General features: G+C 37.4%; 1 protein-coding gene across 2 annotated transcripts in view; it reads right to left on the minus strand.

Annotated features, from left to right (window-relative positions):
* Window positions 1-22,707, minus strand: part of LOC139138596 (protein zyg-11 homolog B-like) — a 54,161-nt gene extending 31,454 nt beyond the window's left edge. Inside the window, exons 1-2 of one of the 2 annotated variants that reach the window (XM_070707032.1) lie at window positions 7,985-8,021; window positions 1,716-1,806 (exon numbers count right to left, since the gene is read on the minus strand). Coding sequence is in view for 1 of the 2 variants with exons in the window: in XM_070707031.1 (XP_070563132.1) it covers window positions 22,571-22,578 (8 nt within the window). In the remaining variant the exon portion in view is untranslated. Of the gene's footprint in view, window positions 1-1,715; window positions 1,807-7,984; window positions 8,022-22,570 lie in introns of those variants that run through there. The other variant, XM_070707031.1, reaches the window with a different exon arrangement.
* Between the last annotated feature and the right edge of the window lie 3,293 nt (window positions 22,708-26,000).

A 26,000-nucleotide genomic window follows, 5' to 3' on the forward strand; every position in this document is an offset into this window, starting at 1 on the left:
TGCGTTGTTATTGTTGGCAAACTTCAGCTTGGCATATGCATCTAACACTGAAACGTCTGCATAAGAATCTAAAACAGACATGAATACATAATATTATGTGAATAACTTTGGATGGACCCAACTGATTCTGATTCCAAAACAGATTTATTCTGCCCACGACTGGGATATATCATATGAAGGATTTATCACCATGGCTGAAACAAATAAAATACGAGCAAATATCCTCGAACACAAGCAGACAATGAAAAATGCGGTCGAGTTCCTGATGATGACGCAGAGCATTGACATTACACAAAGGTGCATTTCCCTTGTGTGGAGGGTGTAAAATAACACACCTTTTGAGAGGAAACTTACATGTAATCAATCTATATCCTTGTTGTCCAGTTTAAAAACGTGACCTCTGTGTGGTAAAGACACTACATCCTTTCCCACAGGCAAAGGCCAAAGTTTTTGTGGTTAACAACAGTTGAAATCAATGCAGAATTATCAACATGAAATTTCTCAGAACTTTGTGAATGTTTATGGCACTGACATGTCGTTTCAACATTACATGCACCATACAGTGTATACGGTTTTGAATGACCTTACATGACCTTTCTATATTTAAATGTGACACCAGAATCTTCCAAGCAAAGGCCGTTTCCTTCAAGGTTCTAAATTGTAGTTCTATTACACAAGTGCTAGGTTGTAGTAAACCTGTGATAACCAGTGTTTCACTCATGACATGTGACCATCACATGACATCTGATGATTATTTCAGTTTCTGTATTGCAATAGTTCAATGCAGAGATATTTAAGTTGATGTGAAGTTCACAGCTGATGCCCAAAAAAGGTTAAAGATATATCAACTGGAAGCCATTTCCATATTGACCCTTTGAATATGAATGTTCAGAATAGTATTGCATTTCTTGAATTCTTTGTTATTTTCAGTGGTCTGGCTGTGCCTTTTAGAGTTACTGCAAGCCAATCTTCCATTCATGCTACATATATGTTAGAGTCCAACTGTGACATTGAAAACAATACAGTCGATTTCTGTGTTAATTACAATACAAGATGCTTTTTTTTGAAAAAAATAGAGAGATTTGACCTTTATGGCCGATCAAATGTCACATTCATACTGGATATGCACTCTTTAAACCCTTTGAGTGCCAAAGTCAATTTTTGACACCTTTATAAAATATACCTCAGTCAATTTTTTTCAGAGTTTGACCAAAATTTTGATTAAAAACTGTAGCCGACGAAATGTGAGGTCCAATTGATCCAAAATTATAAAAAATTACTCAAAAATTCATAAAAAATTGGTAAAATGGTGCTCTAGAATTTTATTGGGAAAAATTACAGCACTCAAAGGGTTAACTGAAAAAGTTCTATTATTGTGATGCATATAAATGCAGCAAATGCAGAAAAATTTCTTGAAATCTTCACTGATAGCAAAAGGAGCAAAAATATATTTTGTGATAAGGATATTCCTATTATCCATTTCCTGATACTGAACCCATCAGGATAATTCTGAAAAAAGATATTTTGCAAAGTTTGAATATCACATGGTGAAACCTATTCTGCTACCATAATTTGTAAAGATTGAATGTAATATGGTATGTACAATATTGAATTAAGCATTGTGGGTTGACTGATTTACAGTCAGAATACAATATATATTGTAGTATACAATTGAGAGATTATTCAGAAAAAAATAACATTAGTGACATACTTACGGTCGAAAATGCAATTGAATTTACCAAAATATACAATTCCTGTTGGCAATGAGTACACTGAACTTTTCTAGGTCATGTCTCATGCAGAGTGCTAGCAGTTAACATTGTTATGTAGGTCATTTCCCCACACTCATCATGATCTGAGTTCAATTAGTCTAGAACATTCCCAAGGTCACTGCCCTTGATGACCTCACAACCTTGAATTCAATTAGTCATGTTTGGAATGTTCTGGAAAGTTGATTAGTTGTGTAAGGGAGATAATTTTAGAACAGTAATTAGCATGTCAATAAAAGTTCTAGATTGTTCTTACATGCCTTTATAAAAGGGACGTGCACAGCTTCCAGTCAGACTTTTGGGATCGTGTCTCTTGTGTGTTACTATAAACTCCAGCAGTAGTCATTCTCAAGACTTTTCAAGACCTTCACTGTCAACGCTGGATTTATACTGTGGACTTTGTGCAGCTGCAAGCCTGCAAGGACTGTTCATTCATTCAACTGACTGTTACAACTCTGAGACTGGAGCTTTGCCGTCCCAGCTGAGATAAGTAGTCTGTACACTTTTAAAGCTTGTACTCTATCCCTGACTTAGCAATTAGTTTTTTTTCGTAATAAATTTTGTTTAAACGTTAACTGCTGAGTTCACCCTTTTGTTCGTTTTCTCTGCACGTAACAAATTGGGGGCTCGTCCGGATACGAATATTTGAGCCGTTTGAAACATTTTGACAGCCTTTTCAAAACTACTGTATACTGTGAACTCAGCGAAATTCAATCATGGCGGAATTCAAGCCAGACGAATTTATGGATGACCTTGATCAGGACACATTTAATTCCCTCAGAAAAGACAACCTCATAGCACTGGCAAATTTCCTTAAAGTAGATGTCAAAAGATCTATGCGCAAGCGAGAAATTCAGTTCAAGATTGCAAAACATTTAGTTAATTCTGGCCATTTTGAGGAGTCTGCCTTAAAAGATTATGAGCCTGAGTCTTCCTTCGAACTCAAAAAATTAGAATTAGAAATACAGGCAGATTTGGAGCTTAAGAAATTGGAATTAGAAAAGGAAAAATTGCAAATGGAAGAAAGGGAAAGGCAGGAAAAATTACAAATGAAAGACAAAGAATTACAAATGAAAGACAAAGAATTACAAATGGAAGAAAGACAGAGAGAAAAGGAGAGAGAATTGGAAGAACATCGACTACAGTTAGAAATGAGACGTTTAGAGCTTGGACAATCAGGAAAATTCTTCCCTTCAGACAAGTTTGACATCACTAAGCATTTCAGGTTAGTTCCCCCTTTCCAAGAAAAGGATGTTGATAAATATTTCCTTCATTTTGAGAAAATTGCTCAGAGTCTGGATTGGCCTAAGGAGTCCTGGTGTATGCTTTTGCAGAGTGCTTTGGTGGGTAAAGCCAGAGAAATTTACATTCAGTTGTCAGTAGAGCAGGCTTCAAATTATGATTCTGTGAAGGAATTAATTCTCAAGGGCTATGAGTTGGTGCCTGAAGCTTACCGTCAGAAATTTAGGGATTGTGAGAAGGTGAAGGATCAAACTTATGTTGAATTTGCTCGAACAAAAGAACAACTGTTTGATCGCTGGTGTTCTTCTGAAAAGGTCAGTCAGAATTATGACAAATTACGACAGCTTGTTTTGATTGAAGAATTTAAAAGGTGCATCCGGAGTGACATCAAGACGTTTATCAATGAACAAAAGGCAGATACATTAGAGGTTGCTGCACGTTTGGCCGATGATTATTCATTGACCCACAAATCTTCATTTCTCAGCAAACCATCCCAGTCCTTTTCATACAGAAACAATGCAGGTAAATTTAACTCCTCCTTTTCATCCAAGAATTTTTCAAAGGAGAGTAGAAAATCAAATGACAACAGTTCACAGAGTTCAAGTAACACTCCCACATCATCAGATCCCAAGTCTCAATCTCCTTCTGACAAACAGTTTGGTACACTTTCTTGTAATTATTGTAAGAAAGACGGCCATTTAATGTCAGAGTGTTTCAAATTGAAAAGAAAACGTGAAGGTCAAAGTGGTCAAAGTGGATCTAAGCCAACCGGCTTTATTTCTTCATCAACTCAATTAGAGTCTAATAATGTGTGCAACACATTTTCTGAGGTTAAACCCCTCTCATCCCCAATTAATGAGGTCAAGGTCAATTCTTCTCAAGATAGCATTATGGGTATTTTCGAGCCATTTATTCATAATGGTTTTATATCACTTTCTAGTGATTTCTCTTCCGCTACCCTGTCAAAATTTTAAGAGATACCGGGGCTTCCCAGTCTCTTTTGTTGGCAGATACCCTGCCGTTTTCTGAAAAGTCATTTTCAGGTTCTAAAGTTCTTATTAAGGGGGTAGATTGTAATGACTACATTCCTGTTCCTCTCCATAATGTCTATTTGTCTTCGGACTTTGTTTCTGGACCTGTGGCTTTAGGTATTAGGCCTTTTTTGCCTTTTGAAGGGATTCACCTTCTTCTTGGAAACGACCTTGCTGGGGACAAGGTCATTACTAATCCACTTGTGACTGATAATCCTAGTTTAGATCAGGATCCAGAGCCAATTGAACAAGAGATACCCGATTTATTTCCTTCATGTGCCATTACTCGAGCCATGTCAAAGAAAACTTCCGAGAATCAAAATACTCTCAAAAATAATGTCACAGATGTTGACTTAAATGACACCTTTCTCAGTCAGGTGTTTGACACGGATCATTCCGTTATCCCTCGTGGATTTGAAACTTCCAGTAAAACTTCTGCTGACCAAAGTCAGACATTTTCTAGATCAAATCTCATTGCAGAACAACACAAAGACCCAGATATTTTGTCTTTGTTTGACAGGGTAGATGATGAAGGTAAAACTTCAGATAGCTCTGTTTCCTATTATACAAAATCTGGTATTCTCATGCGTAAATGGAGACCTCCAGATGTTTTGGTTGATGACGATTGGGCTATAAAACATCAAATTGTGGTTCCAAAGCCCTATCGTGCTGAAATATTGCGCCTGGCCCATGAAACGCCCTGGGCTGGTCATTTGGGAGTAAGGAAAACTTATCACAAAATTCTCAGTCACTTTTATTGGCCTAATCTCAGGCAGGATGTAGCACATTTCTGTAAAACCTGTCACACATGTCAAATGGTAGGAAAGCCAAATCAGACCATTCCAAAGGCCCCTTTACAGCCAATTCCTGCATTTCAAGAACCATTTAGTAGGATACTAATAGACTGTGTTGGGCCCCTACCAAAAACAAGATCAGGAAATGAGTACATGCTGACAATTATGTGTACATCAACTCGGTTCCCAGAAGCCATACCACTGAGAAATATAAAGACAAAGACTATAGTGAGAGCTTTAGTCAAATTTTTCACTTTATTCGGCCTCCCTAAATGTGTCCAGTCCGATCAAGGCTCCAACTTTATGTCTGGTATTTTTCAACAAGTAATGGATCAGCTAGGCATTAAACAGTATAGGTCATCCGCCTATCATCCAGAAAGTCAGGGTGCTCTTGAGCGATTTCATCAAACTTTGAAAAACATGATTAGGACCTACTGTTTTGACACAGAGAAGCAGTGGGATGAAGGAATTCATTTTCTGCTCTTTGCTGTTAGAGAGTCAATTCAGGAGTCTCTTGGTTTTAGCCCATTTGAGCTTGTATTTGGACATACAGTCCGTGGCCCACTTAAGCTCGTTAAAGAGAAATTCCTGTCTGACGACAATGATTGTCTGAATATTTTGCAATATGTGTCAGATTTTCGTACAAAACTCTCTAAAGCATGTGAATTAGCCAGAGAAAATCTTAAGTCATCTCAGCAGTCAATGAAAACCAGATATGATAAAAGCACCTCAAAACGGAAGTTTGAACCAGGTCAAAAGGTTCTTGTTCTACTTCCAGTTCCTGGCAAACCACTCCATGCTCGTTACTTTGGGCCATACCTAATTGATAAGAAATTGAGTGATTTAAATTACATCATAATAACACCTGACAGGCGAAAACAAAAACAGCTATGTCACATAAATATGCTTAAGCCATATTTGGATAGGGATAATCCTACTATAACTCAGCCTGTCAGTGCAGTCAGTTCAAACCATTATGAAGATAGTGATACTGAAACTGACTTGAGTGATAATACTCTAAACTCAAAGCTGGGCTCGGTCAAGCTTCAGAACTCAGAAATCCTGGAGAAGCTGGAGTCTACAAAGTTGGCACACCTCCAGCCAGAACAACAACAACAGGTGAAAGAACTGCTCCACGAATATAAACACCTGTTTCAAGATGTTCCAACGAGGACAAACGTCATCTATCACGACGTTGATGTTGGGGACAGTAAGCCTGTAAAACAACATCCATACAGACTGAATCCAACAAAAGCGAAATATCTCCAGGAAGAAGTCAAATACCTGCTGGACAATGACTTTATTGAACCCAGTAAAAGTAACTGGAGTTCGCCGTGCATACTTGTTCCCAAATCAGATCACAGTTATCGTATGTGCACGGACTTTAGGAAGGTCAACACTTTAACAAAGACAGACACTTTCCCAATCCCGAGGATTGATGACTGCATCGACCGAGTGGGAAAAGCCAAGTATGTGACGAAATTTGACCTACTGAAGGGATTTTGGCAAGTCCCTCTGACGGATCGTGCTCGTGAAATATCCGCCTTTGTTACGCCAGACGGATTGTTCCAGTACAAGGTGATGCCATTTGGAATGAAGAACTCTCCGGCAACGTTCCAACGGATGATCAACGACGTCATATCCGGGCTAGACGGGTGTGCAGCTTACGTTGACGACGTCATTCTGTATAGTGACACCTGGGAGGAACACATCAAGCTCATGCGGAAGTTCTTTGAGAGACTGAGCAAAGCAATGTTGACTGTCAACCTTGCCAAATCTGAGTTTGGTTGGGCGAGGGTAACTTACCTCGGACATACTGTAGGACAGGGTGAGGTAAAACCTGTTGATGCCAAAATCAGTGCCATTTCAAGTTTTCCCATACCAAACTGCAAACGACAACTGATGCGCTTTCTCGGTATGGCTGGTTACTACAGAAAATTCTGTCCAAATTTCTCCGCAATTACTGAGCCTTTGACTAACTTACTTAAAAAGAAAGTAAAGTTTGTTTGGTCAGAGCAATGCCAACAGGCATTTGATACACTTAAAGCCATACTGCAAAGTGCCCAGTGTTGTCTGCACCAGATTTCACTTTGCCATTCAAATTAGCTGTAGATGCTAGTGATACGGCTGCTGGTGCTGTTTTATTGCAAGAGGATAGTCATGGTGTAGATCATCCTGTTTGCTATTTTTCACGCAAATTTAACAAATCCCAGAGAAACTACTCTACAATTGAAAAAGAGTGTTTATCTTTGATATTAGCTTTACAGCACTTTGAAGTTTATGTTACTTCTTCAAATCAGCCAATAGTGGTTTATATTGATCACAACCCTCTTGTATTTCTACAGAAATTTAAAGGTAAAAATCAGAGATTGCTTAGATGGAGTTTAATCTTGACATTAGACATATCAAAGGCAGAGACAATTTAATTGCAGACTGTCTCTCTCGTATTTAGAGTTTATTGTTGTTCACTTTCAAGAAATTTTACTTTAGAGTAAAACAAAATTTGAGTACTTAATCCTTTTCAAGATTACATTTGTAAAAGAAAGATTTTTCTTTGAAAAATTTTCTTTTTTTGAAGAGGGGGTGTGTTATGTAGGTCATTTCCCCCACACTCATCATGATCTGAGTTCAATTAGTCTAGAACATTCTCAAGGTCACTGCCCTTGATGACCTCACAACCTTGAATTAAATTAGTCATGTTTGGAATGTTCTGGAAAGTTGATTAGTTGTGTAAGGGAGATAATTTTAGAACAGTAATTAGCATGTCAATAAAAGTTCTAGATTGTTCTTACATGCCTTTATAAAAGGGACGTGCACAGCTTCCAGTCAGACTTTTGGGATCGTGTCTCTTGTGTGTTACTATAAACTCCAGCAGTAGTCATTCTCAAGACTTTTCAAGACCTTCACTGTCAACGCTGGATTTATACTGTGGACTTTGTGCAGCTGCAAGCCTGCAAGGACTGTTCATTCATTCAACTGACTGTTACAACTCTGAGACTGGAGCTTTGCCGTCCCAGCTGAGATAAGTAGTCTGTACACTTTTAAAGCTTGTACTCTATCCCTGACTTAGCAATTAGTTTTTTTTTCGTAATAAATTTTGTTTAAACGTTAACTGCTGAGTTCACCCTTTTGTTCGTTTTCTCTGCACGTAGCAGTTAACATGTCCAGGTCACTGTCGCATGATTGGTCTGATTATTGGCTAAAATTTATCACAATACACACATCCTGTTTTTGGTGTATCAGGCTTTGTTTACATCCTAAGATCACACGTGGAAGTTCCCCCGCAATCCGACCAATGGATGTCATCGATACAATGACACACACAAATAGCAATGCTGAACTCTGAATACAATACCTGGTCAGGCAGGAAAACACAGGTACTTTCCGGGTGAGTTTATACAAATGTAATGCAACAGGGTTTTTCTCGAGAGAGTCATAAACCGTGCATGTTATTGATAGTTCTTGAATGACGATGTATTACATGTACCAATGTGCACGCATTACATGTACCAATATGCATGTATTACATGTACCAGTATGTACATTTCACACACAACATTTGCCTGAATAAGGAGTAAATTTTTCTTCATATTTTGATGTTTCTGAATCAACAGCTTATCACACAAACCATAGTTTTCATACTTATTTAATCTCTTTTCTTTCACCTCCAAAAAAGAAACAAATAGGGCGCAAGTCTGTAGAGGAATATCCATAGGACTATATTCAACATTTACTGACATTATTTTAGTTGCTTTGTTCTTTGAGACAATTTATATTTTGAGTTGACTGAAACCTGTGTTGCCACAAGCTGTCACAACTCTGTTGTTTACGCAGATGTAACATAGAAAAAACTTAAGTGACGTACTTTGTGAGTGACGTCATTTTATCCCTCATTGGACAAGAGAAGGCCACATTGCAGGGCAAGGTACAAATTCCCCATTATCAAGGGAAGCAATGAGGAGTGAAGTGCCTTGCTTAAGGGTACAACACTTTATTGGAGTCTTGAACTCACCATCCTGTGATAGTGACTCTGATACCCTGGTCCATATGGGGGGGGGGGGGGGGGGGGGGGGGGGGGGGGGGGGGGGGGGGGGGGGGGGGGGTCTTAACCCAACAGCCTCTGATAGTAATTGCCAGTTCACATTGGGTCACGAACTTAACCATCCTCTGATTGGGAGGCTGTTAATACCCTGGACATACATGTATCTGGGTCACAAATTCATCATCCCCTGATCATAAGTCTGTTAGTATTACAAAACTCACTGAGCAACCATGTCTCTCGTGTCGAACGGATATAACATACGCATTATTTCTGCAGAAATAGCTGTGACAGTGTGAGTACCCAGGCATAGAAGGCTAACAGAGCATTACTGGGTAAAAATGACACACATTGCTTCTCATATCATGAAACAAAATAACCTTTTAGCATTATATACTGTTTTTTTTTAAAAATGACATATGTACAAAAGTTAATAATTTAAAAATTGCCTGTCATAAGATACAATGAGTTTGAGATTAAAAACTGTGAAAACAACTGAAAGTTATGAGCAAACACTCGAAAAATTGAACAATCTATTGTGACCTTTCTGCAGTTAATTTGTTTTTATGGCACTAAATTTGCTTGAATGCGTTTTCAAGAGGTTTTATATCGATTTTTGTTTGCCATTTGAATGAACCATGATTAGCTTTGCTTTCTACTCTTGCCTGCTGCTTTCAAAATAATGACGTTTATTTTACATACAACCACACATGGTGATATGTTTTGGTAACAAAGTATATTCTACCGTAGTTATCAATTTAAAAACAAAGTGTTTAATAGAATTAAGGCAAGCAATAATATACATTTACTTTGTTTGTGAATGCAATTATCTTTGTTCTGAGTATATTTTAATTATCAATTTAAAAAATGAGTATTTAACAGAATTAAAAGGCAGCAATACTATAGATTTAATTTGTTTGTGGATATAATTATCTTGGTTCTGAAGTGAGAGACACGCTTGAGTGAGAAGGCAATTAAGATGTTACTAAGTGTTACATGTAGCTATCAATGTAGCACACAGACAACTGTTTTTCTCTCAAGTTACCACACCCCGCTAAAGGTACAGTCTGTGTTTGTTGTTTCCTATTGATCTTTCCGTGAAAAAGTTCAATCATTTTCATGGTTCACTGGCGTAGATATTTCAAAAAAAGATGACCAGTCCTAGCACTGTTAGAAAGTATTGCAGAAAAGCAGACTGGATTTCACATACTGTAGGCTGCATGCATAAGTCTACTTTAACTTTGAAATGAAATTTCCAGTCACCCCTGTTTTTTCTCCTACATATTAGAAACTTGAAATTTTATCACAGAATGTGTTAGCTTAAGTTACAGTAAACAGGCTTGCAATCACCTTAATGATAATATTTTCAGTATTTTTTTCAACAATAACACTTTTACTTCATTTTATCACACTTTGAGTTCACTTATAAGTTTCTACTGTTCATAGTTTTATTACTGAACGGAAATTTACCAATACAGCCCTGGTAGCCATGTTGAATTCCTGCCTTGAATGATGAGTCAGCATTATGCAGTCTTACAAGTAATACCGACAAATAAACTCACATACAAATTACTTTGCATTACTGCTCTATACGATGATCATTTAGTATTCTGCAATTTTACAAATAGTATAGAGAAATACATAGGTTTCTAGGACATAAAACAATTCTTTTCATTTTTATGTAGGGTCTATCATTCTGCTGTTAGTTGGCAATTTTACCAATAGTATGGAGCAATACACTCCTATGACATTTAAGAATTATTTTGAATTATTGCTCCATATAGCACTCTGAACTTTGGCCAGGTACCAACCAGAAACATAGCAAATAATCGGTATCATCAAATTAATCTGGAATTTGTAAAAAAAATTGTCCATTGACTTCATGGAAATGCTGGATACTTTACTCATTGGTCGCAGGAAATACGGAATTCCATTAACAAATTGTTCTGTAGAAGGGTGAGATTCTTCGCTGGATAAAGTGTGCAGGGAAGCATCGACCCTCAAGGTTTTATGATGGAAGATACAGATATATTGTGTTATATGCTGTCACAAGATACCTCCATACTGTAAAGATACATGGTGATCAATTGTAGGGAACAATTATAACAATCAGTTTTGATACACAGATGTGAGACGGCTGCACCTCATCCATTCCAACATTTGAAATGAATTTGTGCATTGTTCGAAATGTGTCATGATACATATCCGCATATTACATGAACAAAGGCATGTAATAGATTTTCGGAAGCTTTTTAGTCTGGTAACAAATCATGTAATTTACAGCATACACGGACATCAGAACTTCTACTTCTCTGCTGTGATCTGAAACACTGCCGTACCTTCTCCCTAATACATATTTTATTATTTGTCGCCATAAATCAGCAAGATTTGTTGGGCCATCCTATAAATACATGAACATGTAAGCTTCAAAAAGAATCATAATTTCTTTGCACAACTCTACTAGCTCAGATAAGCTATGACTTGTGATATGTTTCCTGCTGTTCTTATTCTGTTTATAAAACACAGTTCCTTGTTCGACTACAGAGACCACCCTGTCAAAGTGCGAGTGTGTTTAAGCTCATCAACACTGAATGTATGTGTGTCTTGTCTAAAATCACTGTGAAGTGAATTTTAGCCTAGGATTGAAGTCGTTCAGCAACAATAACCTCACATATCATACAAAATGACTGCAATGTGTTGTGTTCATTGGGTTCACTCTTTGAATTCCAACCTACTTTTGACAGGAGAATGAGAAAGTATTTTTTCTTTGATACAAAAAAATAATGAAAATTTCATCAAAAGTCATGGCTACTGTCCTTTAGACAGAAGTGCTGTTCTCTTCCTGGGCCTACCTTTCAAGGTCATTTCTACCTCATAAAGCCACATAGGCTTTATTTATTGAGGTCAATGGACTTTATTATTCTCCCACTAGTATATTCTCTGAGCAATAAAAAACTAGGAAAAGAATTACTCATACACTTTCAAAGGTTATACAGCGTGTTCATTTTTAGCCGGATGCCGGCCAAATTGACCGGCTACTTTCGTATTTTGGCCGGCTACTTTTCAGCACTGTTTCGCTCTCTGGCCCGGAAATTCTGGTTTTGATAACAATAATTAGATTTTTTTTTTTTGTGGTCTTGCAAGCCGCAGATAATATTTCAGAAGTGTCGATGTGGCCATATGTAGTCTAGCAATTTACGCGGTGAACTTGTTGCTATCACTGTCCTACCGCGATCAGCGAACGTGTTGTACTATACTATACACAATCGCTCTCGAGGTCAACCTCGCCTGGCTCGCCCGATCACAGCCCGAATTATTCCGACGTTCACATCGGGTATAGCCGAAAATTGGACTAACATACAATTACGTTATGCCCGCGAATAGCCGACCATTTCCGAATGAAGCCGACTTTTGTTTCGCTCAAACGCGGAAGAGAAAGTCGACGCTTGAGAGCTTTGGTTTTCTGCGTAAGAGTAGGGCCTAGTCTGATGGGTTTGGTAGGTTTTTGATCAAATCTAAAGCGACCACAAGTTACTGAGTCTCATTTTTCATACTTTCGAAACGCCACGTCAATCTATCCGTGGTCGATCACGATGTCAATATTCAACTCAAGTCGATCGACATCGCGTTTTGTGGAGGGGCCGTGGTTGTGTGCATCGCGGAAGAGAAAGTCGACGCTTGAAAACTTTGATTTTCTGACTTTGTCTGTTGGTTTTGGGAGGTTTAGATCAAATCTAAATAAACAAAAAATTACTTGGTCTCACCTTTCGTACTTTTGAAACGCTACGTCGATCACAGTGCCAAATTTCAGGTCGACCGATATCGCGTTGTGTGTACTGTGTTACAATTGACTACCGGTGCTTTGTATACACACGGTGTAGTACAGGCTGGCGTTCAGTGTCGTTAGTTTGAGGTTTTATCAAACATGAACACTGAAATTTAGCTCTCTTTTTCAATTATGTTCACATCAGCAAAAAATTAATAATCAGCTCGCGGATTCGTTTTATCGTACAGGGAATTAAAATCACTGAAAATTGTGTTCCTATAATTCATTGAATTGAATAAACTCTTTGATTTTACTGTATCTTCAATCAAGTTTATTTAAATCAGTAAAACACTTTGTACAGCCAGGCTGGTCAGGATTCTAGCGGATCGTTATCTGGGTTGTGAAAACCCTAGGCCCCATTCTATGATGTATTTCAAAATGTTTGTTCCAGTCATGAGCTAAACATAATTCTACACAACAGTCTGGTGAAATTTTGCTATTATCCTTGTCAACTGAATGTAGTTGACAGGCCCGAGTGGTATCAAATTAATTTTTCTGACTTTTTTTAAAACTTTATCCCTTGAAAACATGTTGAAATTGGCAATGATAATGATTATTCTGTATGCTGAAACGGTCATTAATACTGTACAAGAATGCATAAATTACTCCAAAATGTCTTCAAAATTTAAAAATTTCTTGCCCACCCCCGTCCCTGAAACCCTCCCCCCTTGTGTATGTTGAAATAGCCTTTTATACACTGTATAAGAATGCATGAAATTGCTCAGAAATGTCTTCAAATTTAAAAATAATCCTTAACACTCTTATGCTGAAATGGTCTTTCATACAGTACAATAATTTATGAAATTACTCCAAAATGTCTTCAAATTTTAAAAATTTCTTGCACACAGGGAGGGGACCCCCTCCCTGAAACCCTCCCCCCTGTGTGTATGTTGGAATAGCCTTTTATACACTGAATAAGAATGCATGAAATTGCTCAGAACTGTCTCCCCCCCCCCCCCCCCCCCCCCCCCCCCCCCCCCCCCCCCCCCCCCCCCCCCCCCCGCCCGCCCAGGGATCTGGTTGCGCACAGAAGCTAACCGTCTACTTTTCTGAATTTTCCGCCTACTTCAAAAATTTTTGAGAACCCTGTTATAAATTTTGTTATGGCACACACACACACACACTATCAAACCTATATTGAACAATTTGAACATACATTTATGAACCACACCAGCATATACAATGCATATTCGCTAGCAACTTGTAAACATAGACATGTACAGAGTAGTATTGTTGAAGAAATCAGAATTAGCTTCTGTTTCGCCAATGGCAAGTGACATCTAAATATTCATATTTCTGATTTTTTGGGAAAAAATCAATTTAATTTCTACATCTGTAATATCATCGTGTAGTGACTGTTTGCTGACAAGTATATCCTTGAAAAGCATAGCATCATCAGCAATGTTCTACAAAGACAACACAGCAAAGAGTATATCACTGACACAGAAATACAGTGCGTTTCACGTAGGTACCGCAACTCAGCGTGTGAGACGGACACAGTCCACGTACAAAACACAAGATAAGCTTGGGTATCACGGACACATTTCAAAGCCACCGACTCATCGATTAATTACAGTAGACCAGCATGGGCCAGCCGCTGTCTGGACTGGGAGATAAAAAGTTGATTAGACTTGATCTACAATGTACTGTTTCTTGTACAATTTCAGCTAAGAGTTCAGAGGTGAAGGTATTCTCAATAGAAACTAAATAAAAAGCCACACATTGTAGATCAAGTGTATCTCTCAGTCTAGACAGAGCGGCTGCTCCATGCTGGTATACTGCAGTGTTCTCCCCAGGCCATTTAACAGGATCGGCCCCGATCCTTTATTTTTTTCGCCCGATCCTTTATTTTTTCACCCGATCCTTTATTTTTTCATGCCGATCCTGTTTCATGTCAGCCGATTCTCTTTAAATGTGGCCGAAGACCTATTGTTTCTCGGCGGCAATTTTGTCACTTTTATTCAGCGAGCGTATCAAGTGTGAAACGGTTCTAATGTGGCCATAACGCGACGTGCCAGATGATTAAAAGGTTTATTCCATCGCCAAAATGTGTGAAATGGTTAGACTGTTCTCCTTTTATGTCGATTCTTTAGGTGTTTGACACACAGTGTGGCAGGGTTATCGGGTGCAAAGCACCCAAAGTCGCGCTTGTCTGTGGGGAGAATAAATGGGCCGGCCGCAGTGCAAATGAACATCGGCTAAGACGGATGAAACTTAAATTCAAAAAGCATGAAATGTGTTACGCTGCCGATCGTACAGACAATTAACGGCCATTTTATATAACATTATAACGGACATGGAGTATACTCAACGAAAGGCTCGGTGTTGCATCTTTGCCAGCGGGCACTCAGTCAAAGCATCTATACTATAGGCAATTTATTGGTTAAACTGCCGTTGCCACCAATGTCTCGCACTAGTAAGAATCCGAAGGTCAGGAAAAGTGATTTCGATCAGAAGTGGCTGAAATCGTACGATTGGTTGAGACAAAAATATGAGCTAAAAATCAGATGCAAAAATGTATGGTACTGCCGCGTTTCAGATCGTTGCGTGTCCGAGTTATCCATTTCGAGATCTGTGTACGTCCACATGACGTTGTAGCCATGTGTGTCACCTCGTGTCACGCATTCGTAACTTGCATGGATTTGTTCGATTGACTTTGAGAAACAATTTCACTTGATCCAGTTTCAAAACCCATGACCCGTTTTACAATATTCAGGGCACCATGAAATGAAATAAAAAGGAACTACACGAGCTAAAATAATCATTCGTGTGATCATCTGAATACAGCAGCTATGTATGTACGGTTAGGATATACAGTACAGGTTCAAAGGTCGCGTGTGTTCAAGTGTGCATGGCCGGCTACGGCCAATGCCGCCCAGTGCAGTTGTCGAAGTTTCGTACGTTTGTCGTAGTAGAAGTCGATGCAATTTCAAATCTTGTTCTTGAAAATACCGGGTATCAATATTTTTGGGCTTCTCTTTATTATGAATTGAGTTTTAAAGTCAACATATTTCTCTGCAGGCGTGCTCCTCTGGCTCCGAATTGTAAGTGCAATATTCAGTCCCGTATGAACTTGTCCGTGTAAATGTTTTGCTATGGACGTTTAAAAGAGACGTCCATGGTTTTAGAATAGCAATCTGGCTACAGACAAACATGTACCGGTAGTAACAGAGGATCACATAAAACGTCTGATTTTGAATGTTATTCTAGAGAGAACTGGAGGACTTTGAATGAAAATATGGATGTAATATATGAAGTGCTTAAAGTGCATAAAAGATTTTACTTTATCCTTTTATTATGGGATTTTTTTCTGATGCTATGAAGTGACATGTGTATTGCATAATTAACATAAAATTTACATAGTTATTGTTATGCAAATTAGCCGATCCTGTTTCAGAAATTTCTGGGGAGAACACTGATACTCTAATTAATCAATAAGTCGGCGACTTTCAAATGTGTCGTGATACCCAAGCTACTCTTTTGTTTTGTACGTGGATTGTGTCCGTCTCATACGCTGAGTTGCGGTACCCAGGTGAAACGCACTGTAATGAGAACTATAACCAGACTTGACCAGTAATGACATCAACAATGGTTTTTTTAACACTTTGAGTGCCAAAGTCAAGTTTTATCGCTTTTATAGAATACACCCAAGTCACAATTTTTCCGATTTTGCCAAAATTTCGATAAAGAAGGGCAGCAAATGAAATGTGATGTCCACTTGGTCAAAAATTATCAAAAAACAAAACAACACAAAAATTCATAATAATTGGTAAAATGTTGCACTAAAATTTTGGTGGGAAATATTGCAGCTCTCAAAGGGTTAATGTAACTTTATGTCTTGGACTTGGTACCAGGAAATTGAGATACAGCATGTACTAGATAGCATTACAAAGAAACCTGATTAAGATCAGCCTGATGGGAGATTATGATATAGTCCAACACGGATATTCTAGGTCTGCATTTTGAAGCTTGAAACAAGAACACATACCAGGAACCCTTGACCGATGCTAAAATAGAAAACTTTACAGCAAAGTATATGTGGTCATGAAAAGGGGATCAATGCAGTAAAAGGATGTCAGTGTCTTCAGTTGACCTCTGCTGCACTGGGGTCATATTAAAATGACAATACTTCTAAATATAAAGTTACGATGTCAGTAACTCATGATTCATGTATGACAGCAATGATCAGATGGTTTAATGTTTGCTATGATGCTGTTACTTGGCAAACTTTACAGAAGGATATATAATAACTTCATACTCAACATGATAACTATTTTATGCGTGCATGTGGATATCACCGAGTTGAGTCGTACCATTTCCAGAACTGTAAGTAGGTCAACAGTTCAACAGTTTAATTTTTTATTTTGTGTCAGCGTTGAGAGACTAACTCAGAATGCTTATTCAACGAGTTTGATCATTCTGTATGGATTAAGAGCAGTTCCTCAGCCACGCAAGAACTCATGTACACGTTCTATACTAGTGTATGGAATACACATCTTTAATGTGTATATATTATATATATATATATATATATATATATATATATATAGATATATAGATATATAGATATATAGATATACACAAAACGTGTACATGTATGTGTACATAGGCCTCATTTGAAAGAGATACATTTACTAAGTTCTAACTTTGTTAAAATCTACAGTACAATTTGTTTTTTTTTGTAACTAACTCAATACCACATGTATGATCTAAAGATAGCTGGCTTGCAAGTCACGACACAGTATATAAAAAGATGGTGCGGAGTCACGACAACATACATCTCTCAGGCAATTAACTGGTGTAGGTTATCAGGCTGATTATGCATGGGATGAAAAGATGACCCACCGTCAAACGGATTGGGTGCAGATGCAGTGTGCTCTAATTTGCATATAGCCAGTGACGGACAATGACTGGTAGACTTGGTTTTAGCACTAAAAACTAGTTGTCGTGAGAGTGTATATGATAATATCACCAAAATGCAGCTTGCAGAGACAAATTGTTAGGGTTTACATCAACAGAGACCCAACCATATGTAGATGAATTGTGGTACGATCAGAACCAATTTGCATCGATGTTTTGAAAATACTGAACAATGGATGGAAAAAATGTTGAAAATGACTTTTATAAACTTTGTCATGATTACTGACAATATGTGATAATACACCATATAATGAAGACCTAGAGAAAACATTTGCTTAAACATGATCTTTTCAATGGTATGTATTTTCTACCACAGATTTCTAATGGTATCAGAGTCAAGGATTCCTCTTAAACCAGATACACCTACCTACCATACATTCTGATTTCTACATGAACACTATATCATAGAGCAACATACTTTCAAACCTTTCATACAGGTTCGAAGAAACTACTATAAATCATGCAACAATACTGCTGTTTTCATGTCCTGCAGAATTAGAACAAAAAATGGCCACTTTGCTCAATCAGTGAAACTTTATTAGATATAACGGTTTGTAAACTCTGAACAGATTAAAAACAATGTCCAACGGGGAGACATTCTTTTGCAGACTTTATGTACAATGAAGAAAATCTGTTGTTTTAGTACTGTATTTGTTGGTATTAGTCCTTTTCATATATTAATTTTTGTTTTGTCATTTTATATGTACTTTAAAGAGGGATGCTTTTATATCGGTGCCAGTCACCTGTGTGTCCCATCCGAACTTGAAATTCAGAGCAAAATACAATAAAGGTTTGCAGAAAGATGGGTGGTTTGCTGATAACGGTGTAATGATGACAGAATTTTGCCAAAGGTGAATGTACTTTAATAAACTAGAAAGTTCTATAACATTTCAGTGTCCCCCTAAGATTTCTTGACATTCAAAGAGGAACTCAAATCATGATGACTTGGAAATACCCGCCATGTACTGTCGTCAAAGCCCACAACAGAAATGCTACATGTGGTATGGAAAACTCAGAACTATTGTCACCTGTTTAACAAGCCATTAACCCTTCTGTCACCCTAAATGGTGAGTGAGAGTGAGGGAAACTAGTACAGATATGTGTGAAGGAACCCCTTTTGTGTCTTTCAGAACAACTCAATCGGGCGATTATAACACTCTACCAACAAATACCTGTTAACATATGTCTTTGGAGGACAGTAGCTGGTCTGTCAAGTAATTGGTCTGTCTAGCTTCAACCTTCAACTGTCTGTAACACAATAGAAAAATCCCTACTACTAGAAAATGGAAGAATGCCCGAGATGAAGGCATTATACTCAGAACTTGTCTGTCACTGTAAGCAATGCATTTCTTTCTGAAATTTTGGACCATATTTTCATCTTTGATACAGAAACTGAGTCAAGTATCTACAGTATTTTACATTTCACCGTAATTTTTCTATCTGGAAAATGTGGTAGAAAAATACGATTGACTCTGAGTGACTCCTTCTTTCCTTTAAAATATTTCCTAACCAGATTTTCCAAAAAGAATTCCTTTTTTACAAATATTCCAAAAAGTAACAGTTGGATAATCAGAAGGATAATTGGAAAGGTTGTGCCACTGTGTTCCTGGTATATCAGTCTAACTTCTGCATTGAAATCAATGCGGGTTGGAGCGCAGTCTATGTATGGAATGATTACAAGTCTTCCTTACCCCTACGCTGTCTGAGTTGGGACAATCAGTCTGAGTTTCCACAAGTTGTATGTTTCAACAAGTCCGTACAGTTTATACATGCTAGATACACCGGTGAATCCATTTCTTTGGGAAGTGTTCCATGTTTGTGCCAGTACAGATTGGCATATATCTTTCTGAACTTTTTTACAGTACATAAAAAGGTACCGTTGTTCCGAGAATAGCATTGGAAGTGCATTTTACTTTTTTTAATTTCTGTTAGTCTATTTTTTTTTTATTTTTCACAAAAGCTGATGAGTATATAGCACTAAATATATACAGTTCTGGCCATACTGAACTGCACCCTAATTCACATGATGATGAAGTCAAGATACAATGTCAGCAGGAAAGGAACAAACCAAGCGAACGTGATCCAGCAGGTTAAAGACCTTGCACCTGACACGCCTCTTTCCCAGTGTGCTGGTCAAGCCTGATAAAACATAACAATGGGTTAAGGACTAAACCATCACGTGAGAGGTATGAGATGGCAATGTGCTGGTCAGTTATGATCATATACACTGCATGTCATGGGCACATCTTGCATAGCCAATCCAATCACAAACATGCATCAATAAATAAAAATATTCAATACAAATATCTGGGGTAGACAAATGAGCTAAGTTATCCTTTGATTACCAGATGCTGTCACTCCTGTAACCTTCGACTCATTGCCATTTTGCTAAAAATTCCAGCTGCATCATACAATGCATCAATGTCAAACAATGTAAGGGTAGAGCGACTGTGCTGTCAAATTCACCAATACATTCAGACCCTTGGTGGTCATATTGCCCGCAACAGACATGATGATCATTTCCCCTCCTTTCAAAAGTAAAAACAGATTTTGAGAGATGGCTGTCACCATTTAAATTATTGGTGATCTTTTCTCCCAGAAGTCAACTGTCCAATTATTACATTAGAACAACATTTACAATCATTAAAAATTCACCGCAAATTTCAAATTTCTGCAGTCTATATGTATGTTTGTCTAAATATTATAATCATGTGTATTATACTTATAATACTGACTCCACAGGTTTCTATATGGGTAAATTTACTGTGAAATCATGGTAAATTACTTATAAAAGATAGGATACATTTGTTCGTATTTAGTGCCCCAGCAAAATATACTTGTCATACAGTAATTACATACACATTGTGATTGAAACTTCCTTTTTAAAGGAAACTCAGATGAATAAGTAAAAACGTAGATGATAACTGCTGGTGAATACCAACTTTTTGTTGTTCAAATTTGGACATCAAAATGCTAAGTTCAAAGAGATTCATACAATTGATTGATTTATGACAGAAACTCTCTCATTTGAGATTTGATGCCACCAGCGCAGGATTCAATTAATAATGTGTTCTCTATGCCACCTGGGCTTGTGAATATTACATGTGAATAATTGTAATGATTTCAATGTTTGGATTCATAATTCATGAGGAAATACTGGCACTTCCACAGTTTTAGTAGACTTGCTCAAAGTCCGTGGGCATATAAATATCAAAACAGAATAAATTGAAGGAGTACACTTTAGCAGACTGTCACATTAGTGGTAGGCTGTTGTGTAGATCATGGGGTGAACATGTTGGCCGATAGCTGGGGCCAGTCTACATTTCAAAGGAACCTTGGTTCTACAAATACAATAGTAAATATCAGGAAATGCAAAGACTACCAAGAAAATGAATGTACAAACTGTCCTGATTTCAGAACAACTTGCCGACTGATCATGGCATCACATGGACAATTGAAGAGCTGTAAACAATTCAATGCATCAAGGTCCCTCTACATATATGAATCCTACACATGTTAAACTAGACAAGATGACTACCAGTTACAAGTGCATTCCGTGACCTTCTTGTTTCATTACCTACACTCCCCCTTCATTCTGACTAATAGCTGGTGGGTACAATGCTTTCTAGTCTATTGGACCCCCTAATTAATTGGACCCAGGTCAATTGGACCATGTCATTGCAAGACAGTGAAACCTGTCTAAACCGAACCCTGTCTAAATGGAAATCTGTATAAACTGAACCCTCTTCAAAGTCCCATTCTAATAGAACTCTATATTAAAAGGACCCCTATAAACCAAATACCTCTCAAAACCGAACAATTTTCTCAGTCCCTGAACGGTTCGGTTTAGACAGGTTTTACTGTAATATGATCTGCCATTACCCATTTTACTCATGGAAAATGTATACTTGTTATCATGTGCAAGGCTATGGTAAATTTTGAATAGGACCTATGCCAGCCAAGCAGCAGGCCAGCATTATGTTATGCGTTTTTTATTGCGTTGTGATCCTGTAAAGGTGATGTGTCCAGCACTAGCAACAGGTTGAATATGAAGCCTAAAACATAACGATTAGGGGCATCCCAACTTAACTGGCCTAAAATGACAAAATAGAATCTTAACAATGAAATCTGCTTTATACAGTAACATTGTCAGTACTCAGGCACAGCAACTCTCTAGTACTGCTGGTGTTTTTGTGATCATTGCAATACTGGCAATATACAATAGAATTCAATGCGTCTATAAAACATCATCCATGATTTGATGGAAATGTCAAGATCTGAAGCAGACAATAGCTATGAAGAATTCTCATGACTTTTATTTTTAAGGAGTACTAGAATGTCAATCAAAGAATATTACCGGTAAGTGTAAAATCATGGGGTCCAATAGACTTGGATCAAATCCCTTGGCATGGGGTCCAATTGACCAGCTCCCAGCTCAATGACTATATATTTTACAAAGCTATGTCTGATTGGAGTCAACAATAATTTTGAAGGTAGAAAGTTCGATTGCGATGAGTGGGACATTTTGCTCACTTTTTTTTATTCGTGCGTAGACCATCAATACAGTAGCGACTAAATTTGAAAGGAATTTTTTTCTCCTCTTATGAACACAACACGCAAAGCTTCATGATATTATAGCATTAAAATCTTAATGCAAGTCCAGTAGATTCATGTAAACCTATATTAAACTGACTGATGTATGTGCCCAACTTCCCTATCAATGTCGAACATGGGTGTGTAAAGTACACGATCACCACCAGCTTACATACGTCTGCCGCAAAGCGGAACATTCCCGGTCCAGTATGATGAGATACCCATACATTCTAGCAGACACTGAGACAGCCATGATTACTCTGAGACTGAGAGTCGCTGGCGCTGGAGTGATGCACAGAAAAGAAGTTCCAAAACCGAAAATTTAGAAATTTGAAACAAATCACATAGCTACTTACACCTCCATTATAGATATGTCTCTCCATTCATGATGATTAAATGACTTGTTTCAGCATTTTCAGGTGTCATTTCCACCCGCATCGGGCTCACTTCGCCCACATCACTGCACTACACAAACGGAATACTGCCAGCTTATCCCACGGTTCAAAGGTCAACAGTTCCTCACGGCTTGCCAATGAGGGCGTCCAACCGATGGGAAATGAATGATACGAAATATAGTTTTACACTTTCACACGATGAGGACGGCCCATTTCATGGATCATGATTACCGACAGAAATAAATAATGATTAAATATACCTTATAAAAAATCTAGTCACATATCGGAAAGTTTTTTCTTGGTTCTCCGTAGTTGTTGCCATGGAAAATTGCTGACTCATGAATGATATCAACAATTATTATTCAATCAGTTTGCCTAGATGCTGTCAGCTGCTTGGTCTTTGTCTTTGCATTCAAACATTCACATAATCTCACCTATTGATATCTTTGTGCACTCATCAATTGACCTTTGATTGCTAGTGACTTATGCCATGTGTTTACTGAATAATATGACCATGACAACAAACATTGCATGCAGAATAGCCCCTCAGCAAAGTGCACCCAATTAATATTCATTTATGCCGAGCATACATCTAATAATCATGTATATTGTTTCTGTATGATAATTTCAGTTAGGCATCTTTGGAAAATCAGCATTCCAATTGTTTCCTTTCAATCTTGCATACTGGTTTTGTCATATTTGAAGTACTGATTCCATCTCCAATGGTGCTTTGCTCCTGTACTTGTGATTTCCAAAGTGCATTGTTTTGCTGGCAAAATAAATACTCAAATGAACAGAATGTAAAAATTTTAGAACCGTTCAGAATACCTCTGTAAATGAGACAGAGATTACCTAGCAGAAAAATTCTGTTAACTTCTTTTTACTTTTTGGTGAAAATCGTTTTTCACTGGTATACTGTAGTGCTAATAATTTAGCAACAAATTTTGCTGTTTATCCAGATGTTGCATGAATCAACAATGCCAAAATTTCCAAGTTCTACCAAGTTCTCTATACTCTAAAGTGTACTGTGGCATCCTATAGTTGAATTTTCATGCACTTGATAGAAGTGTCGAATGACACACTGTATGCTTCATGCAAACTTCAATAATTTCAGCCAAGTACAAAAGTCTTTAAAAGTCAATATTCTTCACTAATGACACTCACAGAATCAAACTATTAGCAAGCAAACATCACACTTTAGACAGGGCAACATGAACCTACAAGTAGTAGTACAGAGACTGGAACAGCACCATCACTGGTAGATTCTCAACTATGTGTATCCACAGTAAGAAACCAAATTTCAACACTCTCTTTACTGTCACCTTTAATTTTGACATTTATTTTTAATTTAAAAGACAATATATACGACATTGCCAAAGTGATATTAATTTTCAAATCACTGAATCATGTTCACATCATCAAATAAAAAGTACACACATTATCAAGTGCAACTAATATTTTTTAAACCTGGCTTTCTGAGTGTTAACAAATATAATTGTTCATTCATATTTACTGATAAAATTAAAAGTCTCCATCTAATTTACAAAGAATATAATATGCCAAAAAAATTACAATGTATTTACAATTCTTCATTCCAGAACAGCATGTCTAGTAAGACAAGATATCTATACACTCCTGAATGGTTTTGCCTGTATACATGTGAACCACGATATCAAAACCTCTGGTCATTGTATCCTAATACATGTGACATACAAGATAGCTGAACTGAACAAAGTGACCCATATGTAATATGCAAAATATGAAAAAAAACCTGGATAGTGTACCGTGTGCATATGTTACACATGAGATATTTGAACTGAACAGAGAGTCCTGTATGTAACATGCAAGATATTAATAGAACTCCTAGACATTGTACCCTGTATATGTGACACACCAGAAAACTTAACTAAATAGTGTGTCCTGTGCAGGTAACACTACGATATCTGTACTGAACAGAGTGTCCTGTATGTGCCGGTAGTATGCAAGATATCAAAACTCCTACACATTGTATCCTGTAGATGTAACAAATAATATATCTGAGGTGAACAGAGTGTCTTGTATGTAGTGGATAAGATACCAAAACTCTCGGATATACAGTTTGTCCAGTAACACAAGATAATTAAACTCCTTGAGTAAATCTAAAGAACACCTGGAAATTTCTGTGCTACTGCTAAACACTAAACTCGTGTCATGAAATGTTTTCAAATGTCATAAACTGGGCACACTGGTTTTGATGGCAAAGAAAGCCTGACATTTGTGATCATTTCCTCTGAAAAATAAAACGGGGTGACAATATTTCAACATTCATTTTTCCCTTATTGACCTAGAAGCTGTAACAGTCAATGATTCACCCAACTGATAAATTTGGTTGTATGCAGTATATTGAGACATTCAGACATGCTATTGAAGGAAACTCAGGATTCAAGTTCACATTGGTCTTCGTGTTCTGTTCTTATATGGTGCTTGTTTTGTACAAATTGCATTGAATATAACAGCATAGTTTACTATAAAGAAATGCACATGATGAACTGTGTATGTATGCTGGCTTAAATTCTCAATGTAATATTTTTGTGAACATACAACAGAAAACAAATGATCTTTTGCTATTTTTACATTGACTATTCAAAACAAGTCATCGTTGATGACACAGTCCCCACTTGTTAATGGGTGTATTTTTTTTCTCAGATTTAATGAGACATGTATTTGAAAATTTTTGATAACTCCAATAAAAACGTTAAAAAAAAAAAAAAAAAAAAAAAAAAAAAAAAAAAAAAAAAAAAAAAAAAAAAAATGGGTGCTTTGATTACAGGTCCTCAGAGAGGATAGAGTCCTCTTCATTAGGTCTGTGATAAAAATACTTTTGAATAAATTCGCTTGATACATGTCTGAGTTGTAGTTCAGGACATGACAAAATCGTAATAAAATGGCCACATGGTGGCCATAATGGATCGAATCACAAAACAAATCAATGTGCATATGTATGACATACGGTAGGTCAATGTCCTTGTACCAACTTTGATTAAAATTGGTTGAAATATGCCTGAGTTATGGCTTTGTACATGAAAAATCATAACAAAATGGCCGCACAGCAGCCATATTGGATCGTATCACAAAACAAATTAACATGCATATGTATGACATTGGTCAATCTCCTTGTACCAACTTTGAATAAATTTGCTTGATACATGTCTGAGTTATGGTTCTGGACATGAAAAAACGTAATAAAATGGCCATATTGGATCGTATCACAAAACAAGTCAATGTGCATGTGTATGACATAGGTTGATGTCCTTGTACCAACTTTGAATAAAATTGGTTGAGATATGCCTGAGTTATGGCTCTGTACATGAAAAAATCGTAACAAAATGGCCGCACGGCGGCCATATTGGAT

This window comes from Ptychodera flava, chromosome 8 (genome assembly GCF_041260155.1).
Source record: "Ptychodera flava strain L36383 chromosome 8, AS_Pfla_20210202, whole genome shotgun sequence".
Lineage (NCBI taxonomy): Eukaryota > Metazoa > Hemichordata > Enteropneusta > Ptychoderidae > Ptychodera > Ptychodera flava.